General features: G+C 45.4%; 1 protein-coding gene across 1 annotated transcript; it reads right to left on the bottom strand.

Annotated features, from left to right (window-relative positions):
* Positions 1 to 7,799: 7,799 nt before the first annotated feature.
* LOC308086539 (unconventional myosin-Id-like) lies at positions 7,800 to 10,823 on the bottom strand (the record flags this gene model as incomplete). The annotated part of the gene is made up of 1 exon (XM_080430116.1): positions 7,800 to 10,823. One exon carries the CDS (start codon positions 10,821 to 10,823, stop codon positions 7,800 to 7,802), a length of 3,024 nt encoding a protein of 1,007 aa, XP_080286242.1.
* Positions 10,824 to 11,710: the final 887 nt, after the last annotated feature.

Genomic DNA, 11,710 nt, shown 5'->3' with positions numbered 1-11,710 from the left:
GCCCTCAGAGCAGCAAGTTAATGATGTTGTATGTGTATCATTTAAGCTGCCCTGAGAGCAGCATTGAGAAACTGCCCTCGGAGCAGCAAATTAACATTGTTGCATATATATACCTAGAAGGCTGAAAGCTGCCCTGAGACCAGCATTGAGACATTTTATCTGGCTCATAACCTGTGTCCCATGTCACCTCATCTTTCTCTAGTCTCTTTTTCTGCTTCCCTCCACTGTACTGTGTAATAAGCAAAAAATGATTCTGAATAACAAGCAAAATCATTACATTCATTCATTTAAGGATGGAGGAATGAGAGCGAGGAGTGAGTGGGGGCACTCTGGCCCTTGATAACCGAGCTCCACCAGGGTTTGCCCCATTGGCCAGAGGAATTAGGTAGGGTAGGGGGTATGGAGGAGGGCCCATGCTGCTTATAGCTCCGAAGGGCTGCAAAACAGCCTTTTGTGCTTCTTGCTGTACACAAAACTCCATCAGTGGCGCTCTCTGGACAGGGTGATGGCTCCGCTGCTGCTGCTGCTGCCAAGGGAGCTCCTAGCCGTTGTTCTTTTCATCTGAGCTAAGCCACTCTTGGCCGAGCAGACGAGAGACAGAATGGACAGGGAGAAGAAAGGCCGAGTATAGAGGGGGGCTTCTGGGAGATGGCAGGATTCCTGCCCCGTCTCCCCCTGGGATGTATTTTACCCATTGGTCTTATTCACCGTGAATTCTTTTTGGAACACTTTGGTGCTGCTTAATTTACATGTATGCCAACAGGCTTTTAATGTATTTAAAACTTGGAAGATGTTCAAAGGGAACCGTAATTCCTCTGAAATGGGCCTTTTGAAGGCTTTATCTTGTTCTTTCTCTTCTGGCTAATCTTAGAGCCCCCTCAGCATGCCAGAGCAATTTCTCTAATGCCAATTAAGCTTGACATTAGCATAAAACAGCTTTTAAAGTTTTGTTTTTTTGTTCGCCCCCCCTCTTGTTTGAATCAAAGAATGATGTTGAATGGACACTTATTTACACTCCAATCATCTGTCTTTAGAGCTTCAACATTGAACAATTTGGGTAAAATAAAGTATCCTGTCCTTTTCTTCATTGTAATTGCACAGTCAAACGGGGATATCAAGGCCACAAATGCAATAACTAGACATATTTGTTGCTAATGAGGAGTCCCTATGGTAAAGGAATCACCAATTCTGCTTTTTGTTCAAATGGAGGTTATGCTATTAATGCAGAACATGTTAGCAGTCTCTTTCATTTCTCCCCAGAACTGTTGTAATTGCCACAGAGTTTGTGCGAGGAATAAATTAATTACCATTAGGGGGCTGCACTCCAAAGCACTGGGAAACACACAGCAAATGGGTTTTCATTAGCCACAAATGTGTAAATGTGACCCAGAGGAGAAACATAAATTCTTAGCAGATTTCTTGCATATTTGTGTGGAAGTTGAAAGCCTTTTGCGCTTCCTTCGTAGCAGAGCTGGGAACATTCCATTCTCAGGGAAAAAAGCAGCAGCACCGGTCCAGCGCTGTAGGGACCGCTGTGTGGGAAACCCAAGCTGCCTGCTGCCTAGCTGGGCTCCATGTTTGTCAGAGAGCAAAGGGAAACCGGGAGGCCCGACCAAATATCCAACCAAGTATTCAACAGCTGTTGAAGGAATCAATTAACTTGTAGCTACTTTTCGTGCAGAGTATTTAAATCAAGACAAATGGCTTTGTTAAGCAGGTCTCTCTCCCTGTGCGAATCATGTTCCCCAGTGAGATGTAATAGTTTATTTAATCAAGATCTCCATGTGGGGGGCTGAAACTGGTACCCGCAGGTGAAAGGACCTTGTGAACAATCAGTCAACGATGAAGGGTGAGAGTACACAGTATATGAAATCTTTACACCAGAGAGACTAAGAGTCTATGTTCTGGGTTAAGTAAACGTAGACTGAGTGCTAACACATTCCTGAACGGAGTTGAAAGTGGTGGTTAGTGGTTACGGTTCTTGAAGTGAGGTGCGCTGACAGCAAGCAGCTCTCCAAGCAAAAGAGACAGACCGTCCAAGTGAAGAGATCACTACAGAAAGACGAACGGATGGATGGACGGACAGACATACAGACAGACAGAGAGACAACTCTCAGCTCTCTTTTATGTTTGTGTCTCGTTATCTGCACTTTTAATCACATTTACTACCTCTTTGCGGCGCCGGTGTGAGACGATCCTTTGTTGGCTGTCACGCAGCCATGTATGTGTGAGTAAGGGTTGCCAACCGTCCCTTGAAATACGGAATCGTCCCTTATTTGGCAACTAAAAGACGTGTCCCTTATTGAACTGATGAGCAGTGGTGTAAAAAGTACTCAAATGTTTTACTTGAGTAAAAGTACCAATACTGCAATGTAGAAGTACTCTGTTACAAGTAAATGTCCAGAATTCAAAATGTACCTGAGTAAAAGTACAAAAGTATTAGTATCAAAATGTACTTAAAGTACCAAAAGTAAAAGTACTAAAATGTTTGAAAATAGCAGATCTACAAGCTCACAACGCGTCGCGATGCGAGCTTGTAGATCGGCTATTTTCAAATAGCCTATGTATAAAACAGAGCTAAAGTGGTTAATGCATGTTTTATAATATAATTTATATCTGAAAAGTAACTAGTAACTAACATTTTCAAATAATTGTAGTGGAGTAAAAGTACAATATTTGCCTCTGAGATGTAGTGGAGTAGAAGTAAAAGTATTGGAAATTGGAAAAGTAATTGAAATTGAAAAGTAAAGTACAAATACCTAAAATAATTACTTAAGTACAGTACTTAAGTAAATTAACTTAGTACTTAGTTACTTAGTTACTTTCCACCACCGCGTCCCTTGAAATACGGAATCGTCCCTTATTTGGCAACTAAAAGACGTGTACCTTAAACTGATGAGGGACACACTTTGTTCCTTTTTTTGGGGGGGAATCAGTCAATGACACACATCCTACAAGTTCAAACAGCTCATATACATATAGGTTGTTATAACCACTTAAACCCTAGACGTGATAACCTGGACCTGGTTGAGTTGTCTCTGTACTTGGACCGCTTTTTTCGATCTACACCAAATCTCTCTGCCAACAATAGCCAATCTAATCTAGCTCAAAAGTTGGCAAGTGTTGTGAGCTTGTAGATCTGCTATTTTTTGCCTAATGTTACCCCCAGAATATGGATGCTTGGGTTCAAGTGGTTAATATAATATACGAAAAAAATTATATAAATACAATGAGAGGGAAAGGATCCCTGGATATGCCTCAATACATTATAATTTCTTTATTTTAGAAATAGTTCATCTTTTACTCAAGGGGCACAACGCCCGTCGCACGTTGATGATGTCATTTGTCCATGTGTGGTCCAGCGCTATAGAATGCATGTGCCAATAAAAACATATTATATGGCGCTGTAGCCGCGCCTATAAGTGGGGTTGGGACACCTCATTAGTACACCCTTTCCTGCACTGTGATTGGCCCATAATAGTACACCCCTCTACATTAGTACACCCCTAGCTGTACTGTGATTGGCGGACTCTATTGGCTGACTTTATTCAGCACTGTGATTGGCTAGTGAGACACATGATGACATTAATAACCTATAAATAGGACTATGCACTTTTAAAAAAACACTTTTATTTAAGTGAGCTTCCATCACTGTGATGACCACTGTGATGACCACACCGCCCACTTCACACTGGGTGTGATTTTTATGCTCATATTAACCTTAGAAAGTATTAAGTTGTTTTTGCCAGACCCAGGGGGTCGGGCCTACATGAGGCTTTGTCGGTCCCTCGGTTTTCGTCCATACATGGGCATAAAAGAGGTCTGTCTTCTGTTCGGTCCCCCTCTCCAAACGTTTTCGTCCATACATGGGCATAAAAGAGGTCTATCTTCTGTTTGGTCCCCCTCTCCAAACGTTTTCGTCCATACATGGGCATAAAAGAGGTCTGTCTTCTGTCCTCTTTTTGATTGGCCAAGCTTAGTGTGACGTAGTGCTCTGATCTTTCAACCACTAGGGGTCTGGCAGTACCAGGTATCCTGGTTCCCTTGTTTAGTTATGTTAAGGTTAAGTAAGATTGTTTATTGCCAGACCACACATCGACAAATGACATCATTAACTTGCAACAGGCGTTGTCCCCCTTGGGCATCCCCTATTGTTCTTAGAAATAAGGGACGCCCGGCCGGGTGTCTTTTAATTTGAATTTCAGGTAGTTGGCAGCCCTACATGTGAGAGCCACTGCACAGCCATGGTGACTGACTGTAAAAAGCAACATTGCTGAATCCTTGCCGACGCGCCGGCTCAGAACACAGCAGCCCAGAATCACCGTGAGACAGTCACACTTTCCAAGAGGCAGGCTGGCATGAAGCGGGCTGTCATTCTGTCGGAGCAAAAAAAATAGCTAGAGCAAAACAAGAGCCAACAAGATAATCTGCGAGCTTCATCATTTTTCATGAAAAGGAATAAAAGAGCCTATCCTGTAATGATCTAGGAGAAAAATAAGAAGAAAATATAGCTGCAAGCAGCAATAAGCGGGTTCAAGGGATAAGGCAGAGGCAGGAAGAGGCAGGCAGTGAGAGAGAGAGAGAGAGAGAGAGAGAGAGAGAGAGAGAGAGAGAGAGAGAGAGAGAGAGAGAGAGAGAGAAAGAGAAAGAGGCAGTTAGAGAGAGAGAGGGAGAGAGAGAGAGAGAGAGAGAGAGAGAGAGAGAGAGAGAGGCAGTGAGGGAGAGAGAGGCAGTGAGAGAGAGAGAGAGAGAGAGAGAGAGAGAGAGAGAGAGAGAGAGAGAGAGAGAGAGAGAGAGAGAGAGAGAGAGAGAGAAAGAAAGAAAGAAAGAGAGGCAGAGAGAGAGAGAGAGAGGCAGTGAGAGAGAGAGAGAAGCAGTGAGAGAGAGAGAAAAATCTTGAGAAAAAAGCTCCACATCTCCATATCTGCATCAGCACCCTCTGTCCAGGTTGATAAACTGGAGCTGGAACCCGCTGTTGATTTGCATGTCTCTCATTCTGCCGGGATGCTCGCAAAAGGGCGGCACGAGCAGTCCTCCAGGCTCGACGACAGCGACGGAGGAGGGGGTGACGGAAATGTCCCCCTCCTTGACTTGGAATAGAGGGGGTTGGTAGCCCAGGGAACACTGGAAGGGAGACAAGCTGGTAGCCGTGCTAGTCGCCGAGTTGTGAGCATACTCTGCCCACACAAGCTGAGACGTCCAGGTAGACTGATGGGAGGTGGCTAGGCAACGCAACGTGGTCTGCAGTGAGCAGCTTTAGAGAAACTATAACTGTGTTACCTTCGGAAGGCGGCAGACCGGTGACAAAATCCACAGCAATGTGGGACCAAGGGTAACCACAGAGGGCGAAGGAGACCAGAGCTGGTTCAGTTAGAGGTCTTGTTCTGGGCACAGACTGAACACGCGGCCACGTAACCTCTGGCATCCACCTCCATGGAAGTCCACCAGAAGTGACGCCGAAGGACCTCAATGGTGCGGGAGGCATGCGCCCACTGGAGAACACTAGAGCATACCGAGTTTTGGGCGAATAAACGGCCTGATGGACCCGTGCCTGGATCTGGCTGGGCACGCTGGGCCACCAGAACGGCCGACTCAATCTCCCAGGTAAGTGGTCCGTCCAAACCACGAAAGGGTGTTCGGCTCCCTCCAGCCAGTGTATCCACTTCACTAAGGCTAGGACTACAGCCAGAAGTTCACGGTTCCCCACATCATAATTCCTCTCAGCAGCATCAAGCTTGTGGGAGAGGAAGGCGAAATGATGGAGCTTCTGGTCTGAGGAAGAACAGCTCCGACCCCGACATCAGAGGCGTCCACCTCCACAACGAACTGCCGGGAGGGGTCAGGCTGAACCAAGATGGGAGCAGTTGTGAAGAGTCTCTTCAGCATTAGGAAGGCAGCAGCCACTTGAACCTGGTCGTGGTTCAGGTGAGGGCCGTCTGAGGGGCTGCAACGCGGCTGTAGTTCCTGGTGAAGCAGCGATAGAAATTTGCCAACCCCAAGAACCGCTGAAGCTGTTTGCGGGAGGTTGGCTCTGGATACTCTGAGACCACCGTCACCTTGGAAGGATCCATGCTCATCTGCTCCTCTGAGATGATGAAGCCCAGGTAGGAGGTGGTTAGCACATGAAACTCACACTTCTCTGCCTTCACGAAAAGCTGGTTTTCAAGAAGCCTCTGAAGGACCAGGCGTACATGCTGGACGTGATCAGCTAAAGACTCTGATATAACAAGGATGTCATCTAGGTGAACAAAAACAAAATAGTTAAGCATGTCCCTTAAAACATCATTTACCATAGCCTGAAATAATGCAGGGGCGAAAGTGAGTCCAAAGTGAGTTTCATTTGGCTGTTAGAGAGCTAACATGCCTTTGTGTATCCTTAAAGTGCATCCATTTGTGCTGTGCCGAAATTTCATGCTGTTTTCATATATTCTGCATAATTAACACTTGCGGAGTACTATCAATGCAGACAGTGTAGCAGAAAGGACTAGATGAAGAAGTTAAATTAGAGAAAGGTTTTAGCACTTGCCAGAAAAAGACAATTTGGGACATGCTCAACAAATCCTCCACAATCAATTATTTTCCCTGCATTACGCCTCAGACACTGATAAACCCTGAAACATTGGCCGTTATGTTACTGGCAATAAGTCTTCTGCTGCCTACAGGGCCAACAAAAGCAGATCATAAACCCACAAAACGTCTCATTGTGACATGACGTGAGCTTGTACAAATAGATCGGCTACCCTCAGTGAAGAGATTTGGTTTTGAGGGAGAAAAGTAGTGGTCAACAAAGTATATAGGGCCCAAGTGGTTAAACCGTATACGGACTGAAGGTCAATTCACTTACCATCTAGCCTAGGTAGGTTTTCAAAAGAGCATCATTGCAGATGTCCATAACCACTTAAACCCCATATAGTTGAGGAGTCCGTCAGGGTTCTATGATAGTGTCTTTTCTGTTTTCACTCTACATTAAATATCTTTGCTGAAAATAGCGCAACACATTGTGAGCTTGTCGATCTATTTTCTGCGAAAGTTTTCCCTCAGAATATGGATCCTGGGGTTTAAGTGGTTAAAGGTAGGGTAAGTGATATGTTTTAGTTTTTTTGTTTTTGTTGTTAAAAAGGTTAAAGTACTATATTCTGATAGTAATTATTGCTACAGAGCGTTTGTTCAATCACAGGGGTCTCTCCAGCTCTTTAGTAAACAGAATATAGTACATTTTCAGGTAGGTGACAAACGTTAAGCCAATCAAGAGAGAGCACTGAAAATGCTTTTTCTGTTTATTAAAGAGCTGGAGAGACATGCAAGACTCCTTTTATTGAGCAAACACTCTATAGCAATGAGTACTCAGAATATAGAGCTATTTAACACTTATTTTAACCAAAGTAAATCACTTACCCTACCTTTAATACAATGACTAAATACTTGTGACTGTAAGAAATCAAGTAAGTAATTAAAGACTTGCTGAACGTCTTGTAAAGAAGAGTCATAATCATTATCTTATTTTGCTGTGGATACATGATACACTATTGGCTTTTGATTTGTTTTGTTTTTTACTCCTTGACCACCTTTACTGTGTTACAACTGGCTCACATTTGTAACAAAGGGAAGACTCAGGCACAATTGAAATATATCCAAAACATATTTATTAAAGTAATAAGCATAACATAAATTAACATAACCACAAGATCAGTCAATATAGGTGAGTGTTCATTACAAGGTCAACTTTTTGGCATGGTAGTGAATCAGGCATGAAAGATCATCTTGGCCTGCTTGGTAAACCTGTTCATACCCGTCTGTGCTTAGTTTACGGGCACAGCCAGAATGTAACATGACCGCATCTTGGTGAAGTTGGGCTGTAATTGGTTGATCTTGGGCTCCACGATGACAGCGCGCCTCCTGCCATTCATGCTGCACTGGATGGGACTGGTTATGTTCACCAGCAGCTTCCTCCTTTCGCTCTCGAAGTGGCTGAGTAGAATGCCGACCAGCTCTCCAATGCGGTTGTCGGTGGCGGGCACCATGCCCTGCAGGCACACCACCAGGTCCCTGTTGTCCTTGGTGTGGAACACAACCAGCTGGTCCTTCCCTGGGGATATGCTCAACCCTGTCACGTTGTAGAGGGGAATGCTCTTCATGGTCTTGTACTGCTTGAGGGGGTTCATCTTGTACAGGTGGCGGTCGGTGATCAGCACTGTGCGGTCCTCCGCCTTGTGGAAATGATTGATCTTGCGTACGTTGCAGGAGAACAGAACTCTCGTGAACTTGTCCTTCCGTTGCAGTTCGCTGCATACCAGTGTAAACAAAGAAGCTGTTCTAGGGCTGTCTCGCTTCAGGTAGTTCCCCTCCCAGGCTCTCTGCAGGCCCAGGTCTGACCTTTTACCCTTCATCGCCTCCAGGGTGGAAACCTTGGCCCTCACTTGCAGGGCCTCCTCTGGATCCAGCCCTTTGATCAGTGTCCATGCCCACCACCTGTTATAGAGGCTCTTGAGGGGGGCCTCCTCAAACTTGCAGAGGACTTTGTGTGGTGTGGGCCACTTGACATGCCTGCCATAGTCTTTCATGGAGTGTACGTTTTTGAAACGCTGGTTGACCTCACGGATATAGGACTTGACTTTGTAGTGGCGGTAAGCCCGCAGGATGATGAGGGCAGCACGCATCCGTCTGTAGCGCATTCTGGCTATGGCACCGCGCCACATCTTCTGAAGAAGGATGACGACGATTTTTGGGACCATGTCAGTGCGCTGCTCCTCAAGGCTGAAGAGGGTGCGTGGTGTGCGGACGAAGACCTTGGTCTTGCCGTAGGCCACGTCATGGTCGAAGCCACAGCCCTGCATAAGCCTCCTCACTGCATCCTCGTCCGACTGTAGGTCATGATTGGGCCACGTGAACTCTGAGATCATCTTATACCTTTGTAGGAAGTGGATATAAGTCTGTCGGTAAGCAAAGCCAGCACGACGAACTCTGACATTCTCCAGCAGCCCCATGTACTCCACCTGGTGTTGGCAGCGCTTATACTCAAACAGCAGAGGGGTCTTGATGTCATTGGGCTTGATGCAGCGCACGTAGTAGGGTTCTTTGCAAGCCAGGTTCTCCACCAATGAGATCATGGAGTTCTTGAAGAGGGTGCCAGCAGTCAGGGGGCACTTGGTAACCTCAGTGATGCTCAGCTTGCCTTCCGGCCACATTGCCTTCAGCACAGGGTTGGAACTGTTGTACAGCAGTCTCTTGAAATCCTGGAAGAGAGTGTCTTTGTTCTTATAAATAAAACCCACTACAGAGTACACCACATCTCCTGCATAATGCCTTATACAGAAGTCTCTGTCAAACTTCAAACTCTTGTCAGTGGGTGAACCCTTGCGGCTGGTGTAACGTGCATGTTTTGCCAGCTTGCTGTTGAGTCCCTGCAGGAAGACCTCGTCAGTGACTTTGCCCACATTCATGCAAGCCTCGTCCAGCACAGAGAAGATTCCTTTGTGCTGCTGTTCCACAAGATCTACGATGATCTGATTGTTGAAGTAGTCAATATGTTCCCAGGCGATGCCTTCTCTCTGGTACTCCTCCTGTTCCTGTTTCAGAACCAGCTGGATGAAGAGCTGCTGCAGTTTCTCGTTGCAGTAGTTGATGCAGAACTGCTCAAAGCTGTTGTTCTTGAAGATCTCAAAGCCATAGATGTCCAGCACTCCTATGATTGTGTTATTCCCGTGGACTCTGGAATCGTAGTCTTTCACATCAATGATATCATTGATATGACCCACGATCCAGCAAAACAAACGCTCATACATGGCCTTGGCTAATGCATCTCGTCCGTAGCTGGCCTCCTGGAACGTGTGCTGTTTGTCAATGATGTCTCTGACCGATGCAATGGTGCGGTAGAGCAGAGCCTTTTCCACGTTCTCCACCTTGGTTGACAGTAGGTCCCCAATCACGGACACCACCTTGGAGTTCTTAATCAGTATCATATCTCTGTCGTCCACCTCGAACATCAGGTTCCCCAGATGGAGGATGGTAGCCAGGATCTTGTAAACGGTCTGGATCTCATCTCCTGTGAAGCCAATCACTTTCATTGCGTCGGCCACAGCTTTGAATTCTGCACCATCATTAATGCAAGACTTGATATGACCTCCCACTTTGATGTAGTTGTAGGTTGTTGGATCCTTCTTGATGTGCAGAGAATGAAGGAGGGACTCAGGACCTCCCCTCAGCAGCTGGTAAAATGAGTGAAAACTTCTCTCTCCCTCCTGCTGGATGATAACCCTAGACTTCTCCAGCAGGTAGTTGCTGATGTGACCACCTATGGGGTCTCCTTTGAAGTCAAAGTTGATATCCATGTACTTGCCGAATCGGCTGGAATTGTCGCAGCAGTTGGTTTTGGCGTTGCCAAAGGCCTCCAGGACGCAGTTTGATTTGAGCAGAATATTATTCACTCTTTCAACTTCAGCCCTCTGATTGGGGTTGGTGATAGCAGTGATGTATTGCATTATGTACTTGCTGGCTTCAGTCTTCCCTGCCCCACTTTCTCCTGAGATGACAATGCAGGTGTCTTTGTTTCGTCTCTTCATGGCTTTGTAGGCGGCATCAGCGATGGCAAACAGGTGCGGCGGGCTCTCGTACAACTCCCGGCCCTTGTACTGTTCGAGGGTGTCATGCCCATAGATGTTCATTGCACGGTATGGATTGACGGAGACCAGCACCTCTCCGATGTAGGAGTAGGTTCTCCCCTTCTCAAACCTAAGTTTGAGGTTGGCCATGAATTCTTCCATAGAAACGTTGTCCAGAAGAACAAAGTCAGCCTTACCAAACTCCAGACTCTCGTGTTCTGTCATAGCTGAAAACGTTATTAAGTTACAAGGTTATTACAAAAAAATAAGTGATGTCTGCCCGTTTGATCCAAAGGATGGCACAGAGCGACTAGCAGTGAGTGAGCAATCTTGTCTTGAATGTGACACTGCAGGCGGTTGATTATAAACTATCTGGGTAGTGATGATGTCACGACTTGCTTTGATAAAACCCCAGAGCTTTATACTGCAGCACTGTTCCATAACAGTGGCTACTGTCCTTATCTGATCTAATCAATCAACTCTCTCCTGTTTCTCTCATGCAACCCCTACGTCATATCCTCTGCTTTGGATTCACTTTAGTTTATAAAAAAAAAAAGTAAGCAGAAAATACACGCATATAACATGGCAATAATTATACGCACACTTTCCTTGCTGGAAAGCCCGGATAATTCTACACCTCCCACTTGACTTACCGAGTCCCAATCCAGGTAAGTCACAACCACCTTCTCATGTGTCTGTAAACAGTTCCAATCCCATACTAGTAACAGCTTACATTCTCAGCATAAAAGTTACATACTTCACACATTTATGTACATCACACATTGTCTGTAAAAGGCTCCGATCCCATACTCTGAACATCTTACAGCCCAACATAAGTCCCCCAATTTGTAATTTTAAAACTTTTAAGAATTCAAATTGTTTAAGTAAAATACTTCTGTTTTGGAAATTGTAACTAATATTGGATCCCAAATTAACTTTACATCAAAAGCAACAACAACAACAATTCTTCCCACTAGTTTTCACTTTTGAGATTTTTCCTTAATCCCAATTTGACTAGTTGCTTTCTACATTCAAAAATGAACTCTACAAGCTCATCTGTTTGGAACACTCACGTGTTCTATCTCCTCCCACTTTGACCCCTTTCAACCCAG

The sequence above is a fragment of the Gymnoscopelus braueri genome, assembly GCF_963280865.1.
Source record: "Gymnoscopelus braueri genome assembly, chromosome: 1".
NCBI lineage: Eukaryota > Metazoa > Chordata > Actinopteri > Myctophiformes > Myctophidae > Gymnoscopelus > Gymnoscopelus braueri.
Note: the sequence above shows the minus strand (reverse complement) of the source record. Positions and strands in the feature narration are given on the sequence as shown.